This window comes from Ursus americanus, chromosome 17, assembly GCF_024610735.1.
Source record: "Ursus americanus isolate L20-20 chromosome 17, mUrsAme1.1.p, whole genome shotgun sequence".
In the NCBI taxonomy this organism is placed as follows: Eukaryota; Metazoa; Chordata; class Mammalia; order Carnivora; family Ursidae; genus Ursus; species Ursus americanus.
In genome coordinates, this window is record NC_142143.1 from 24,195,050 (window position 1) to 24,213,028 (window position 17,979).

Here is a 17,979-nt window from a genome sequence, read left to right on the forward strand (position 1 = left end):
GCGCCTGGGTGGCACAGCGGTTAAGCGTCTGCCTTTGGCTCAGGGCATGATCCCTGCGTTGTGGGATCAAGCCCCACATCAGGCTCCTCCGCTATGAGCCTGCTTCTTCCTCTCCCACTCCCCCTGCTTGTGTTCCCTCTCTCGCTGGCTGTCTCTATCTCTGTCAAACAAATAAATAAAATCTTAAAAAAAAAAACCTACAATCTAAAGGATGACACTTTATAAACAGGATTAACAGACCATAAAAGCAGCCTGAGGCCTGTAAAATATAAAAGTAAGTCAATTTAGGGTTATTTTAAAAGCCACTTAAAAACAAGAGAAAGCAAAAAATCCTTTAGATGAACACAATAAATAAGAATATACTTTAGTTTCGTATTTTGGTCTTACAAGAGAGAAATCAATTGGTCGGAAAGAGAGAGGAAAGGAAAAAAAAATGGAAAAGAATTCAGTAGAGAATGTGAGTAAAAGAGACCCGACGGGGGAAAAAATCCATATATTACTCACGGCTCAGACACAAAATCACAAACAGATGTGTGTGTGTCTATACAGTTTTAAAGAGAAAGGTATATAGAGAGAAATAATACAAGAGAAATGGAAATAGTGAAAAGCAAGCAAAGTCAGTAATTCATAGAGAAATATTAAAATTTTCTATTCTAATATTTCTGCTAAAGGCTTGAATCTGTTCCATTTTGCAATTACAGGATATTTGCAGATTTATGAAGTTGCAGGTGTAAAGGAGAGGGTGACACAGTAGAAATATAGGAGGCTTTGGGCTTCCATCAACTGGGCTTAACCCCACTCTTGTTACTCATGAGCTATCTCACCTTGGGAAATGTCCTTAATTTCCCCAAACCTCAGTTTTCTCACCCATCCTCTCATGGGGTAATTGTTTCTTTCTGTTTTATGGACTCGTTTGAGGTTTAGAGAAGATGAAATGGAGAACACTGTGCCCAGTGCCTAGCTTTAAATAATAGGCGTAATTCTTCTCCTTATTATACTATTACTACCGCCGCTGCTGCTGCTAGTTTATTTTAATCCTGTTTTTTCTCTTCCTGGTCAATTAAATTCAAGATAAGATTTCAGCCATGAGGTCCCTCCTGAGATCACAGAATGACCTTGAACTGAAAGCTTACAAGTTTTGGGGAAGTCAAAAAGAAATGGTCATTCTATTCATGGGGAAACAAATCAACAGGTTTGTGAGTGAATGAAGTGCGTCGATTACAGTCCAGACATACAACATGGCCTGAAAGGCCCCTGCAAACAAGAGGTTTGCAGAAGCAAGGAGGACAAGAGTGGGCTTCTCTCCCCCTTGGTCATTTTTAAATGTGTAATTATAGACCATTTCCTCAGTGATAACCAACCTCCCTATAGCACTTTTTAGTTCACACCGTACTTTTTACATCATTTTATATTGGCTGACTCCTCCTGTTCTCCTCCTTCCTTTTGACCCCCAGGTTTTTTGTTTTGTTTTGTTTTCTTCAGTTTGCAAAAGGGGCAGTCAGAAATGTCAATAGGAAAGTCCACACAAAATACACCAGCAGGGCCTTAAAGGTCAAGCTGAAGGCAATTTCCTCATCACTGTGCTCTGCTTCTGACCTAATCAAAAGAGGCAGGTCAAGGACCTAGTGGTTCTTGGCTCTCAGGTAAACAAAAAATTGCTAGCTCTGGTCTCCCCACACCATCCAAGGACACAGCTTACAGCCCTTTCTCCTAGTTATTTGTCCAAATGGGTGGGAAGGAGGTGGGCAAAAATGGAAAGGCTTTAGGTCTGAATCTGTCTAAATCTTTGTTTGCATTCGGGAGATAAACAAAGCTTTTTATCTCCTACTGAGAGACTGGAAATCCATTTTCACTGTGTTGTAGAGAGAATTGTTGAGAAAACCAAACATAAACTGCTTCGAATATCTGGTAGATACTGTTATTGTTCATTGTATTTGGAGTTGGTCTTGGACTTTGGGGTTGGGCATTATAAAACCCCATTCCTCTTTTTTCACTTCCATGAAGCTTGGAATGTTAAGAATGTGCACGAAGGTGGGTCAGGTTCCCCACGTTTGCACCAATATTGCTGGCAGATTCCTCTCAAATGAACCAGTTTCAGGAATTTGAGTTCAGGGGGCACCTGGGTGGCTCAGTCAGTTAAGCGCCTGCCTTCGGCTCGGGTCATGATCCCAGGCTCCTGGGATCATCCACATCCTTGCTCAGCGGGGAGCCTGCTTCTCCCTCTGCCTGCCGCTCCCCCTGCTTGTGCTCTCTCTCTGTCTGTCAAATGAATACATAAAATATTTTTTAAAAAAAAGAATTTGAGTTCAGGGTTTCTTACAAAAGTTGGTTGTCAGTTATCCCTCCTTTTCAAATGCTGGTGGTTGTTCACAAGACAGGACTAGAAAGTGGACGGATCTGGATATCTACCTTGAAGAAATTATAGACAAGTATTTCCCTATCAGCCTACCGTGAGTAGGCACATTGCATGCGTTACCTGTGTTTGAAAATTGCAACAAGCCTGTTAAGGAAGGTATTAGTATCCACACCCCATAGAAGAACCTAAGGTGTACTGAGTTTCATCGGATGGGCCTAAGAGAAAGAGCTGATAAGAGCCAGAGGCAGGATTCAAACCTCCGTGTCATCAAGGCCAGGGTCTTTCCATAGGGTCTTCTATGCTACCCTGTGATGATACACATCAAAAACCTAACTCAGCGGCCACATATAATTGCATCATGTTAGAGGAATGCTAGCATTAATTAAATCAACCGGTATGGTGTTCACTTGGAAGAACAGTTTATTTTATACCCACGTCCCCTTAGATGTCTGACACATCCCAACTGAACCTTTGATCTTCCCAATTGCCCCTTACCCCACAGCCACTCTGTCTCCGTTGATGGCAACTCCATCCTTGCTTTCTTGGGCTCTTTATCTCATACCCCACACCCAAACCATCAGCCAGTCCTGTAGGCTCCACTTTCCAAATGTATCTAGAATCTGACCACCTCTCACCACTTCCATTATCTCTTGCCTCCAATGACGATAGCTTCCCAAGGTGGCCTTATTCCACCTCACCCCCTCGTACAGTCTCATCCCAGCTCGGCAGGCAGAGTGGTTCATTCCAGATTTCTCATTTCACTGAGGAAATGACCCACAGGGCCCTCGCGATCTCTCCGATCTCATCTATCACTCTGCACTTTATTCACTACACTAAGTTCCACGAATCTCCTTGCTGTTCCTCAAACACACCAGGCATCCTTCTTTTTTTAGGATGCTTTCCCCATGGGCTTTCACTGCTCTGGTGCTCACTGAGACCTGCTGCTGTCCCGAGTGGGGGACACATGTTAACCCACCTAACCATCTCATGAGGTAGCGCTACTCTTATCCGCCCTTTTGAAGGATGGGACATTGAAGTGTGGAGATGAAGGAGCATAATGAGAGTCCGTGCCCTTCACCACCCACCTCTGCCATCTCTACAGAGTCACATGCCACCGTTTTAAAGCCCTCATTTTTCTGAGCTTTTCATCTTTTTCATCGGTCAGAAGTTGGATTTGAACATATATTTTATTTTTTAACATATGTTTTAGATGTGAATTTGCAGGCATTTGCAGTGCAATCCAATGATATTTTCCCTTTATTTCAGTAGAGAGATTGTTTAGTCATGCTATTTTTATTTTGCACAACAAAGACATTCACTGGCTTTGACTTTCTTTTCCTGGTTGGCACATCATATCAGTTTAGTTCAGAGACCTATCTAATCTCTTCTAGAAATAGCTGGCTCTCTTCTTCTCTCTTACGTTCTTCACCAACCCTTCATTAATCAATAGGGAGATTAATATGTACGAAAGTACAGAAGCATAACAACTTCTAGAGACTGCTGTTTCTTTCACATGTTCTATGAATTACTGGAGAGATGGAACCCGAGCACTTGGCTTACAGGAACGAGAACTTGGTTTCTCTAGGACGGAAAAAGTGCCGGAACCCATGGATAAAGATTTTTGTTCCAGGTAGACTTAGGATAAAGTAAATGAAAATGGGGATGGATAGGGAAGTGAATTTAGATAGGAGAATTGAAAGATTGACAGTATGTCAAGAAAGAACTGAGCAGAATCTTAGGGATTTGGATGAGTGCAGAGCGTGCAAACACACGAAAACCTACAAATTTTTACTATTGGCCATACAAATTCCAAATACATCAACCCAACAGATTGTCATCAGTTTTTCACTGACCCTTCTTCTCCACTGTCAGAATGAGCCCCAATGCCTGTGGAAAAAAATCTTCAGTAATCTGAAAAAGTATAATATCAATGATGTAGGTTTTTGTTAATCTTTTCTCTTCTGTAAGCTTTTACATGATTTCTTTTTTCATTTTTGCTTTTATAATCACTGGAAGTAAAATCACATTCTCTTGGTAAAGATGAGAACAAAATTGCTCCCACTTACTGAGTTTGCTTTGTGTGCTAGGCGCCCTGCTTGGTTGTTTATATACATTAGGTCATGGCAACCTCACGAAAGCTTTAAGAGGTGAAATTATATTCCCATTTTATGGAATAGGAACCTGAGACTCAGACCTGCTAAATAATTAAAATGTAGGCCCCACGAAGAAAGTATGTTTTTCTGTCTTTTGTTATTGCTGTCGTCATTTTTAAATTGTCCTGTTTCTGGCACCCAGAACAGTGCCTGGCACATAGTAGGTACTCGATACAGATTTTTTGAGTGTTAAATGATCTTGCTCACACATCTGTAAATACCAAACCAATCGGCTTTTCCATTCCAAAGTCTGGATCTTTAATCATCTGCTACAAATGCCTCTGGAAGTCTCTTCAACGTGGCTCTTTGAGAGAACGGAGGCATAAATTTAAACGGGCAACCTGAAACAGGATGTTTGTCCCATTGTTTCTGTTGTGGGCACACCTCTTTATATGAACTCTTGAATATCCTTTTTCCTCCCCCAATGAAAAATATCACTGTTACTTTTTTCATTGTAAAAATTACACAAGCTCATTGAGAAATAATATTTAAAAAGTGCAAAAATTCAAGACAAGGATTAGGGTGAAGCAAGGGAAACGTTTACCTTTGGTGCAAAACCTAAAGGGGAGCGCAAACGCAAACACTTTAATTCACTATTTTTAAAAATAAATAATTTTTTAAAAGATTTTTATTTATTTATTTGACAGAGAGACAGCCAGTGAGAGAGGGAACACAAGCAGGGGGAGTGGGAGAGGAAGAAGCAGGCTCCCAGCAGAGCAGGGAGCCCAATGCAGGGCTCAATCCCAGGACTCTGGGATCACGCCCTGAGCCGAAGGCAGACACTTAACGACTGAGCCACCCAGGCACCCCAGAGCCACCAGGCGCCCCTAAAAATAAAAATTAATGCAAAAAATTCCATGATAAACAAAATATCAAAAGCGTACATAAAGACGAGATCTATGGGCCAGGACAGAGGTGTGGCAAAGGAGGCGCTCGCTCTCAGGGTCATGGAGACGCACGGTCAGATCCTGTCTGTATTTGAAGTCTTCATATTTTGTTCACCATGGATTTTTTTCCTGCATTGACTTGGCATTTTTAAAAAGTTGCATTAACATGTTATTTATTTTGATAACTGAGTTTTGGGGGCCACTTCCTTAAATTTTGCAACTAACCCTAATCCCAAACCTGATAGAAATGCAAGGAGAGGTTGCTCGAAATTGAAGACCACCACTATTAATGTTTGGTGAACAACTTTTCAAACGCCTGACACTGGCGAGTGTTTTTGTTTTTGTTTTTATCCACGTTACTCTCACCCTTTGGAAGTATTTTGTTTTTTACTTTTAATATATAGTTAACGGAGGGAATAGTGACTAGAGCCTTGTTTTGATGGGCCACGGGGCAATCTCTGTTATGGGTATACCAGAGTTATTTAATCAACTCCCTGTTTATTAAGTAACACGTCAACCAACATTACTGTACATACTTTTTTTGCTCACTTAACCCGATTATTTTCTTGGGATAGGTTCCCAGATTTAGAATTGCTGGGCCAAAGAGTTTGTGCTTTTAAAAGCAGTGAAGGCTATTTGGAATCACTGGCTGTTGAATTTAGCCCCTTTATGCAAGGTTTACAGAAATTTTTTTTTAAGTCCTTATTTCAATTCCAGTTAGTTAACATGCAGTGTTCTATTAGTTTCAGGTGTACAAGTTAGTGATTCAACACTTCCATACATCACCCAATGCTCTGGTTTACAGTATTTATTTTTAATGTATTTCCTTTTCTTTGGACAGGGCCAGGAGACAAAATGTCATCACAATATTTGCCGCTATCACTGGCTCCTGAAGGTAAAGAAGAAATGTGTCAATGAGTTCTTGCTTTGTGCCTGGTACAGTCAGTCTCCACGGTAGATTGGGAACGTAGCCAAAGGAGAATGCCACAGGACAAGCATTAGACATGGCCTTTCTATGTGAAGAGTTTATAAATGGCCTGCTGAGAAGGTTCTCTTCCACTTTTTAATTCTGAAAAGAAAAATCTTCACATCAGAGAGGCATTAAATTGTTGTAGTTAACTAGATTGCTAGGGAATTTCATAACATAAAACAATTAACTCAATTATTTGTCATAATAAAGGACATGAATAACTGCATTTTATCAAAACCTGTCCTCTCCTTTCCTTTTCCAGCTTTCCTCTCCTCCTCCTGCTTCTTTACAAGTATACAAGGAATTCATATTTATCAGTATAGAAGAATAACTTCTTTGTCACTTACAAATTTGACAAAAATTTGAACATTGGATAACACCAAGAGTGTGTTACAGGTAACAGGCACTCTATAGGTACTTACCATGGGCTTGGGCAAAGTCATGCCATGGATTCTCCCTCAGAAACTCTGGAAGGAACCAAGCCAACATCTTCATATTCGACTTCCGGCCTCCAGGACTGTGAGAGAACCCATGCCTGCTGCTTTAAGCCCCTCTGTTTGTGGTGCTTTGTTACGGCAGCCCTAGTTCTATACGTCTAGGAAGTAATTCAGGTGAGGAGAAGGGCTGGCTAAGGGCCAGTGCTTAGAATGAGTTTATAATTCAGGAAACTTGTTAGAGTGTGTTGAAAGTGGTCCCTCCAAAATGGTAGCTCTCCATGTCCTAACCCCTGCAATGTGACCTTATATGGCAAAAGGGTCTTTCAAATGTAATTGAGGTAAGGATCTCAAGATGAGATCATCTTGGACTTAAGGTAGGTCCTAAATTTTAAATGACAAGTGTCTTTGTGAGAAAAAGAAGTCCCTGTGAACACAGAGACGAAGGAGTCACACAACCGTGAATGCCCGAAGCCACCAGAAGCTGGAAGAGATAAGGAAGGATTCTTCCACAGAGCCTTTGGAGGGAGCATAGTCCGGCTGGCACCTTGATGTTGAACTCCTGAACTCCAGGACTGTGAGAGAATAAAGTTCTGTTGTCTTAAGCCGCCAAGTTTGTGGTAACTTATTATAGCAGCCATGGGAAACTAATATACTTGGTGTTTAGAGTTTTAGTGTGTTCTATTTCTTTATAACCAAAAGGAACTTGGCTTTGGAGTTGGAGGGGAATAAAATATCTTGTCAATCCAGAAAACTGAAACTTGGTCAGAGAGGATTTAAACGCGGGCATTCAAGACTTTAAGCTAGCTAGGGTGGGATTGACAGTAAGTTTGTGAGGTTTTTCTTGAGAGGAGAGAGGGTTGGTTGAGGGAGAGATGTCCAGCCTATCAATGACTCATCCTTTGGAGGACATCAGCGATCCCTTCCTGGGATGTCAGGTCTAGCTCTGGCCTGAGAGTGGCGGTATAGGGTACAGGTCATAAACCCTGGCAATGCCCTTTGGGTACTTGACTTCTGTTGCCTCCTCCTGGGCCTCAGCCTGTTGGCTATGCCTTTCTATACATCTGCTGTCTCCAAGCCCAGCTGCCTAGACCCACCCTTGCTTGTCTTTATTCATATATTATAAGGCCTAAGATTTCATGTATCGCCTTGACATCTTTGAGCTTCACAGAGCCCCAAAGACGTAACTGTAAGTCTCCCTGTAAGTGTGCCAGATTTGACCTTCACCCAGCGAGAAAGGTTCCCCACCCAGCTATTTCCCCATCAGCTGGACCAGTTACACTCTACTGGTCTTCAACCTAATGAGTTTCACAAGTCAATTATGTCCTCTTGTGGGAAGCAGGGGCACCTCACCCTCTTGTTAGTACAAAGTCTGCCTCCTGCCATCCTGTTTCACTCTGTTCCTGAGTGCAGTCATTATGTGGCACTGCCTGGCAGGTAGTGTCCTCCTCCCCTGGGCTGTGAGATAAGTGACTAATAAATCGTTATCTATCTTATCAGTCCAGTGTGGAGGGTCATATGTTCAGTCATCTCATACTATTTGGGGCAGAGGATCCTTCCTTTACCCACAAAGTGAATAGGAGGTGATCAGAACACCACACACTCCATGTTGAGCCCAAAGCTTCCACTCCACAATTTACTTTCTTCCTAACCCATTACCTACAGAAAAACGTGCCTGAGGTTTCTAGCCCAAGCATTCCCACTTTCCCAACTGAATCCCTGGGCAAACATTCAATTCTCAGGCAGCCTTTAAACTCCAGACCAGTAACTCCCAGCCCTCCCAATTCCCAGCTGTTCCTTTCAGCCACTTAGAGATGAGGGGCACTTTCAAAATACTCTGGTATTTTGGGAGGTGAAAGTAAGTGCAGGGGTTAGGGTAGGAGGGGGGATGTGTTTTCAGTTATCCTTTCCCTTTCTCTAATTGAATGTGTCACTTCCAAGCTCCAGGATTCCTGCTTTTGGCTATTGGTCTCTGAAGCCAAAATTTCTACCCCAAGCATTAAAAAGCCAGAAAGAAAGAAAAAGACCTTTTAACATTTCAGATTTTATGAATAAAAACAGAAAGTCCGTTCAGAAATTCAGTTGACTTCTCTCTCCCTCCCTTTCTCTCCCTTTCCATTGCCCGCCCCTTTATGGCCAGGCTTCCTTTTTTATTAAGTGTATGAGTCCAGGGCTTGTACTCACAGATATGTGTTGCCATCAACTCAGTCCATTGTAGAACATTTTTATCATCTCAGAAAGAAACCCTGCACCCCTTAGCCATAACCCCTAGGTCCCCTCCAGCCCCAAGCAACCACTAATCTATCTTTTGGCTCCGTGGATGTGCCTATTCTAGACATTTCATGGAATATAATGGAATCTTATAATGTAGAGACTTAATGTGGCTTCTTTCACTTAATATAATATTTCCAAGTTTCATCAGTCTTAGAGTATGTATCCTTGGTATGGCTGATTAATATTCCATTGTATGGAGATACCACATTTTGTTTATGCATTCATCAGGTGATGGATATTTGGGTTGTTTCTATCTGTTGACTGTTATGTATAATACTGCTATAAATATTCATGTACAAATTTTCATGAGAACATATGTTTTCATTTCTAGGAGTGGAATGGCTGGGTCACATGGCAACTATATGTTGAACTTTTTGAGGCTGTTTTCCAAAGTGGCTGCACTATTTTCCATTCCCATTAGCAGAATGTTAAGATTCCAATTCCTCTACACCCTTGCCAATACTTGTCATTACCTTTGATTTTTTTTTTTTTTTAAGACTCTCTAGTCTGGACGGAGGATGTCCCTAATAGTGGCTGCGTCTATTGGGGCCGAAATGGCGGTGTAAGGGTAATAGTGCATATATTTGTAGTGATGGGAAGAAGCAGTATCTTAATGCCTCAAAATATGATCCCACTATCCTGTAATAGGCCCCTTATCTATTCACACAGCAAATATAGACTCATTCCCCCTGAAGTAGGAAGCACTGTGCTCAGTGCCATGAGAAACAGACAGATGAGCTGTGTCTTCTGCCCTTGAGATCCAGGCCCTGCATCCCTGTCTCAGTTGGAGAGGAGGGCTGCCTGTGTCCTCCTCCTTAGAGACCCACCTACCCACCTGCTCCATCCTGGCTGGTAGAGCCTTGCCCTTCTGGTCAGCAGAGCAAGGATGACAGATTTTTTTTTTTAACAGATAAAGGAAAAGATGACTCAGTCAAAAAGGACAAGCCATATAAGATCTTTTTCAAAGATCTCTTTCTTTTCAAAGAAAATGAAATGGCAGCAAAGAAAAAGGTAAAGTTTTATTAAAAGCCCAATACAAATTAATGTTAGAAATTTATCCTCTTATCCATCACTTTTATGAACTGTGCTGGATTAAGACAAGGGGTCAGGTGTGGGTATATGCATTGCACACTATGCTGGGGTGTAAACACAACAGGAACAACATCCAGCCCATGGTAAGGTCCTAATGTTCACTGCCCACTGGGGGAAGACAGACACACTATGACCATCACATATGACAAGTATGATGTATCCCACTTCATTGATTCTAATGCCCATATTTTTTTCACATTTTCTCATTCCTGAAATTGGGATCCAGCTTATAGAGATGGGATGCCATGCATAATTGGCAGTGCATAAAATAATACTGCATCTACAATAAATGACATCTTAGAGTTGATAAAATACAGTAATAGAGCAAAAGACATGTAGAGAAAGGAGTGACCATCTTCGCTGGAGGGAAGGATGATGGTGGTGGTGTGTGTGTGTGCGTGCATGTTTGTCTCTGGGCACACACACGCACAAAGACTTCACTGAGGAGACAGCAAGAGCTGAATTGTTAAGAATAAGTTAAAATTTGCCAGCCAGATACAGATAAGAGAATGTATGTATGTGTATTAGGGAAGAGGGGCAGAGAAGGAAGAAGGAACAAAAGTGGAGGATGGGGTCATTTTAGAATGATCTGGTATGAAGCTAAACCAGAGATGAGGATAACAAAGCTGTGCTTTTGCAGTTAATCTCACTACTTACATCTTTATACTGTTTATTACGTGATTTGGATTTCAAGAGGTTTGCTTTCCTTATTCCTAGAGGTAAAGATTGATTATAGGATTTTTTAAAAAAATCCTGTTTAGAATGAAGAGATTATCTAGAAATGCTCAATCACAAATTCATCTGTAAGGTGAAGATTTTATGCTTGTGTTCTATAATTTTATTGAAAGTGTCCAAAATTAAATTGAGCCAAGATTCATGAATTGGAAAGACTGATTCATTTATGTCTACTGGGGAGATCCATTTCCTCCCAAGTTTTCAATTCCACAGAACCAGTCCTTTCAAATCAGTGGAATTTCCAAGTTCCCTGCCGTTGGGCAAGACAAAGATTAAAAAATAAAAATGAAAATGAAGATAAAGCCAGAAAACTTTCCAGGCTCATATTTATGATGTACATGTTTAGTAAAGGTTAAATGTCTTTGCTCAGCTTCATAAGAGAAGGAATTGCAAACTACACCCAATCCTTCAGAGATACGAACTCAGTTGCTTGTTTAATGTATCAGTAATAAGAAATGTACCAGTAATGAGAAAAAGACTTATTGTAAATGATATTTTTATATCTGATCACTATTTTTAAAGACAATATTATTTTGGTATATTAGAAATTCTTTTAAATTTTTGCACTTGGGCAGGAAAAATTTATAAACCGCAGCATGAAAGTCTACCAGAAGTCTACTTTTTCATCTCGAATGAAAAGTCGTTCACACCTGGGCCAAGTAGCATTCTACTCTGACACAGCTGGTGGCTCATTCGAAAAATTTGGGCTAGATCCCACTCTTATTCTAAGATTAACAGAAGGTAAGTCTATATTATTGTTTAAGAATATTATTTTGAATTTTTACTGTTAATGTCAGGTTTGGGGGCTTTTCTGGGGGTAAAAAAAAAAGTATGTTGTCTCATTCTATGGATGGGGGCGTACTTTGTAAATGGAAGCTGTGAGTCGGGACAAAATCTATTTTAAAAAAGAAAACATACTTTTCCGGGCCATACAGCTCATATATCCAGAATCAGGAAGCTAATAGAATTAAATAAGTTTTCCTTTTGTTGCAAAAACACAACCTGTTATAATGGCACTTGAGGGCAACATGTTAAAAATATTACAGGATATTAATTATTGCTCCATTAAAAAGAACAATATGGTAATTAAAATGTCATGGACTTTTCTTATCAGATCAAGAAGTGCTTACAAATGAGACAGAAAGCAGTTTGAAGTGAGGTTGAAGTGATTAATGCTAGGATGATGGGGTCATAAAATCTTCCCCCAAGATGAGTCTTGTCTAAATTTTTGAATTAAAATTAAAAAGTAAGGAAGAAAGGAAGGGAGGAAGAAAGATACATTGAGTGCCCAGGATTTGCTGTGGTAACTTAAAAATTTGGTAACTTTGTCAAACTATGATAAAAAAAAATCTTCAGAGAAAACAACAAAAAAGAAACACCTGGGAAGGAACTTTGGAATCAATTATTAGTGTAGAAGAGGGAAGCCATGTTAACTTTTTTAGATCTTGGAGGCGCACATTTGTTGTTGTACGAAGTGCAAATGTCAGGCAACACGGCGGTATCAGTGACTATAAGCACTGATGGGTAGAGCCAGGTTCAGTCCTGTGTCTCATAGATCACCTCTGTACAATGGTGAACCGTAAGTCATCAAGAGCACTTAAAATTATACGTGACATGTTTTAGAGTTCTGCACGAAGTGGCTACCTTCAGAAACCCTTGCCACACTACCACTGCTGAGAGAACTAGCAAATACGACTTTGCAGATAACCCTATTTAACATCATGCTGGTCAACAGAGGGGTTACCATCTCTTAACAGTAAATGACATACAGTAGACTCTTAAAAAGGAAATGGTAAAATCATTTGGTATTTATCCAGGGCACTCTGGGCTCTGTCAGCAATGGAAATCGGGTCGTCAGTTTCTGCTGATTCACAGATAAGCAATTTGGACATTTTCATTGAAAATAAAGAAATCCCCCTCAGACTTACCAATCATAAGTTGATTTGGTTGAAACCCCCATTTCCCAATCTCACATTTCCTGCCTGAATTCTGATTAAAGACAAGCCTATGTGATGTAAAATGAGCAAGTGACCCCCACTTTGGGAGCCCAGTTATTTTTGTGTATGCAACAGTAGCCAACTGCTAGATCACCTCAAAGAAATGACACAGGCAACTGTCACAGACAGATGGGTTAGGCTGCATAACAGAAGTGCCGCTTCTCCCTCCAGGCAGCTGGCAGCTTGACTGTGGTTTTACTCTCAGATAGTAACATCTCTGGATCACATCCCCAGTGAGTGGTCAGGTACTCCGGTGTTCGGGAATACTAGTGCTTGGAAGACGGTTTTATCATACATGGTCTCTTTGTTAAAAAACCTTCTGGATAGCTAGAAGGGCCAAAATGGGAAACCCACCATAACCAGTTTATTTAGACTTGAGGAATAGAATCACATCAACTCAGCCGGAGAGTATCATGTTAAAGTAGCCTGAAATAGTAAGCATGACTATAATATTTAGTAAATGGACAGATTAGGATTTGTTTTAATAGACTTTGTTCTATACCACATTCTGTTGATTTTTCATGAAGCGAACATTATTGAAATGCAGCCTATGTGTAATTTTTCCAGAACGAAGACACCTTGAAAGGAAGCTTTGGTCTTTTTTATTGCTAGATGGCAAAGCTAGTCGTCATCTTTTTCTTACCTAACGTAAATTTGGTTTGTGATCCCCAAACACATTTTTCCAAAGGACTACGGTTTTATATCCAGACTGGCCAAAACACTAAGATTTAAAACAGCTTGGTCTCCTTCAGCACAGACTTAGGAGTCATACGCCCCTTCTGCCACATGTTAGCCCGTTATCTTGGGCAAGCATCTGGACATCTCTGAGCTCACATACAGGATGGGTACAGAAATATGTACGTCATTGGGGTTATTGTTAGGATCAAATAAAATGATTTATTTAAACTGTCTAATAAAGTTCTTGGAATATGATGGACACAAAATAAATGGTAGTTACTATTATGAAATTAGTTTAGTGATTAGGAAAAAAGTTTATTTGAAGGGGTAGTGGCTTTTTAAGTCAGATACATACCATATACAGTAATTTAATTACATAGCTTTTATTTTATAGAAGCTCGAGAGAGGGATAATGAACTAAATCTATTTCAATTTTCTTTGAAGGTGCGGACACAAAAAGGACTATTCATGAATTTATTAATGACCAGAGAGACAGGTTTCTGCTGGAGGTAGTAAAAATAATTTTTCTCCCATTAGTCAAACAGAAGACTTCTGGCAGAGCATTGCCAAAATTTCACCTTGGTAGTTTATTTTTTCATTACACGCTCCAGATCTGTTGCCCCTCCGACCCTTTCCTAAACAACCTCAGTTGGGCTTCTGTCCTCATCATTCCACCAAAACTGCTTTTGCCAAGGTTCTCAGTGACCTTCCCGTCGCCAAGTTCAAACTGTCACCTCACAGGCTTCCTTTTCCTTCCCTTCAGCAGCAGTTAGATCATTCCGGTCACTTCCTCTTCTTGAAATGTCTTCTTCGGCTGGTTTCCAGGACCCACTCTCTCTTGGTTCTTCCTCGTCACTCACTGCTCGCTTCTTCAGTTTTCTTTTCTTGCTCCTTGTTTTGGAGAACCTGGATCTCTAAATATTGGAACACGCTAGGGCTCACTCCTCGCCCTGTGCTCTGTCTACCCTCCTCCGGGCCCATGGCTTTAAATTCCACTTCCCCATTAACAACGTCCAAACTCATTTTTCTACCCCGATCTTCTTCCCTGACCTCCAGACTCACAAAGGCAACTGTAGTTCTTAACATCTCCACTTAGATGCCCAGTAGGCACCTCAGACTTCCCATTTCCAAAATTTGCCCCTCCTATACTCTTCCCTACCCCCGCAAATCTGCAACTCACAGACTGCCCCCATCGCAGTCAGTAGCCATTTCATTTTTCCAGTTGCTTAGGCCAACTCAACTCTCCTACCTACAACCCACATCCAAATATACTTTCAAATGTATTTTTTTCCCAATAAATCCATACTCACACTACTTTTCACGACCTCCCCTGCTGCCACTGTAATGCACGTCACCAATATCACTTGTATGAATTATTGTTATGACTTCTGAACACTGGTCTGCCTCCACTTTTGCTCCCTACACTCAGTCTGCTCTCCACACGTGCCCCTCCTCTACTGAAGACCTCTGGTGACTTTGTCTGGTCCCTGGCTCCCCGGGTGTTATTTCTTTAGAATGAGCTCAATAACATATTTTAAATTCTTTTATAATTTAAGTGACTTTATTTATAATTCCTTTTTCATGCATGGCATTAAAAACCATAGTGAATTCTTATATTCTGTACTGAAAAAATAAAAGCTAGATATCAAAGTTGTATCTGGGGATCTACCCCTACCCTTGGGCAGCTTGGAGGAATGTGTCAGAGGCACAGCAGGGTGAAAACCTCATTCTCCTGAGCTACTTCCTAATGAAGGAGGCTTCGTGACTGCAGACCGCCCCATTTCCCAATGCCCAGAAATCTTGGAGGGATACTGTGGATAATTCCAGGTAGACCTCCTCTTTGGAGGGATATGTAGGGTTTTTTTTTAATTTTAATTTTAATTTTTTAGGATAGAGCCTGAGGGGATATGTAGCTACTTTTGATTTGTGGGACAAAGCCATGTTGGAACCATATTGAGCCTCTTCATAAAAAAAGTGAAAGAGAGGAATTAGTCTCCGTTCTAACGCTCCCAAAATAAATTCCTTCATAAAATAAAGAGTGTTGTCTCAAGACCTGGCATGCTATATTTCTAATACAAGTGATCACTTACTATGCAAGTTATTTTCCCCTTTATTAGGAGACTGTTGAAATGTACTAGCAATGAGTTGGAAATGTGGCATAATGTTGCACTTCTCTTTTCGATATTCCTAGTATGCCCTGTCAACCAAAAGAAATACAATTAAAAAGTTTGAAAAACACATGGTGGCGAAGGAACGGCAACTCACAAGAGCCGAAAGAAAGCTCCAAGAAGACGCAATGGCCTTTGAAGAGTTCCTTCGAGAAAATGACCACAGATCTGTAGATGCTCTTAAAATGTTCGTTTTTTTTTTCACTCTGGCCGAATTGCCTTTTTCCCCTCCCCCTTTCTTTTTAGTTTCTCAGGATACAGCACAACACAAAACAAACTAACAAATCCCCATCACTTTTCAGTGCAGCACAGGAAACTATAAACAAACTCCAAATGACAGCAGAGTTAAAGAAAGCCAGTATGGAGGTGCAGGCAGTGAAAAGGTGAGCCCGGGGCACCACCTTTTCCTTCTCAAACGTCCCGGCCCCTTGAAACCTACCTGTGCCTACCAAGACCTACGTGGGAATATTCCTTATCAGTTGATGATTTCCTAAGTATGACCTCATTTTTAAATAAGTAATCTGTCGATCAAGGACCGTCTGTCTCTGCCTGGGTATCAGAGTACAGGGACCTCTGGCTGAAAAGTTTCTGTAACTTATCAGTGTAGAAGCCTAGAAATTGGCTGAAAAGAAGCAAGCCAATGTTAAGGATAAACCATGAATGATTTTCTAAGTGCCTTCTTTCATTCATTTGAAGGCATATTTCTTTCCACATTTTAACATCTCTGAAAGTGGGATTGATTTTTACAACCATCTCTCACCTAAAATGGGCAGTATTTTTTTTTATATTTATACTTATACTTAGTTGAAACTAGAATTGATATTAAAAGCCGGGATCTATAATGACAAAAATTACAGGGAGAGTTGGGATAAAATTATTATACCACCCACCACTTTTTTTTTTTTTTCAAGCCCAGATGTTTTCTTCTGTGGTCAGTGTATCTCACTTGGTCTAATTTTAAATATCTAAAGAAGCTTCTTTCTATCATCATTCTTGGACAGTAATTTCATGACCCAGGAGACACTAGTCTTGGTGTCAAGTCATACCTACACTTTTTTTTTTCTTTTTGAGGATTTGATACTTACTTTTCCTCTAAAACCAAGTCCTAGAGTTTTCAGAGAAGAGGACAACAACTCGTCTAAAAATATAGCAAATGAACTGGATGGTAGTTTCTCTGAAACCCATTGTTACTAATGGAATGTGTGTTTTCAAACACATTCTGGCTACAGAGCCTTTTCTATTTCAGGAGCCTAAAGTTGAAGGCATTCCAAGGTGGAGAACTCCCTTCCTTCCTTCACTCCATCATGTAATTAGGAGATTCTGTTCTATTTGTAGAACCAGAGTAGCAGCCTCTAGGCTTGCAGAGAGTACTGTATTTATGCACAATGGCCACCCAGCAAACCATGCTTTGTGTCTATGTGTCATCCTAGAAAGGTGTGAAAGGTCATGAAAAACAAGCTGGGAACAGCACAAAGGATGCAGACACCTGCTACTTATTTCCTTTTTCTCTCTCTGGGCTTGAGATGGCCCAGGAAGGTTCTCCATTGCAGGTAGGGCTGGAAATCTGTTTACAAAGGGGAAGGGAGCTTGTTCTGACGCTTTTGCTTGCAAGTTGTGATGCTAGCTATTTTAACCCTGTTCTTGTAGCACAAGTATCAGCTTCTGCTCCCTTCTAATTTCTCCCTGTGTCTAAAATTTAATACAACATTTCCCTCAGAAATAAAGGAGTAAAATTGTCATCAGTCTATTCCATGTGTGTATATCCTTGGCACGTTTTATTCAAATAGCACTCCTATGGGTTTTTTCTTCTCCTTTTATCTTATTGATGCCCATAGTTTTATGACCCTACTTACAATTTTTGTTATATAAACTATTATTCAAATTCATAATCAAGGAAACAAATTTTGTGAACTTTTTTTTAAAAAAAATGAACATGCTTTCACATGGATATTTCTAATGATATCTTCATTTCTTTTGAGTAGTGAGATAGCAAAAACAGAATTCCTCCTTCGAGAGTACATGAAATATGGATTTTTTCTGCTGAAATTGTCTCCAAAACACTGGCAAATCCAACAAGCGCTGAAAAGGGCACAGATGACAAAGAGTAGAGACAGTATGAATGTTAGTCTCCCAATACTAACAAGTGAGTCACATGTTCTTAATTTCAACTAAGTAAATATCTTTAATTCTCAAATATTGTTTCAATATTTATGTTTGTTATTAAACAGTCAGAAT

The 17,979-nt window shown here is 40.3% G+C and overlaps 1 protein-coding gene across 1 annotated transcript in view; it reads left to right on the forward strand.

Annotated features, from left to right (window-relative positions):
• Nucleotides 1–6,240: 6,240 nt before the first annotated feature.
• CCDC38 (coiled-coil domain containing 38) overlaps nucleotides 6,241–17,979 on the forward strand; it is a 30,562-nt gene continuing 18,823 nt past the window's right edge. The window contains exons 1-7 of the mRNA XM_087868845.1: nucleotides 6,241–6,291; nucleotides 9,985–10,085; nucleotides 11,477–11,642; nucleotides 14,021–14,085; nucleotides 15,768–15,931; nucleotides 16,047–16,127; nucleotides 17,727–17,884. Coding sequence (XP_087724971.1) covers nucleotides 6,252–6,291; nucleotides 9,985–10,085; nucleotides 11,477–11,642; nucleotides 14,021–14,085; nucleotides 15,768–15,931; nucleotides 16,047–16,127; nucleotides 17,727–17,884 — 775 coding nt within the window. The 5' untranslated portion in view covers nucleotides 6,241–6,251. The remainder of the gene's footprint in view (nucleotides 6,292–9,984; nucleotides 10,086–11,476; nucleotides 11,643–14,020; nucleotides 14,086–15,767; nucleotides 15,932–16,046; nucleotides 16,128–17,726; nucleotides 17,885–17,979) is intronic.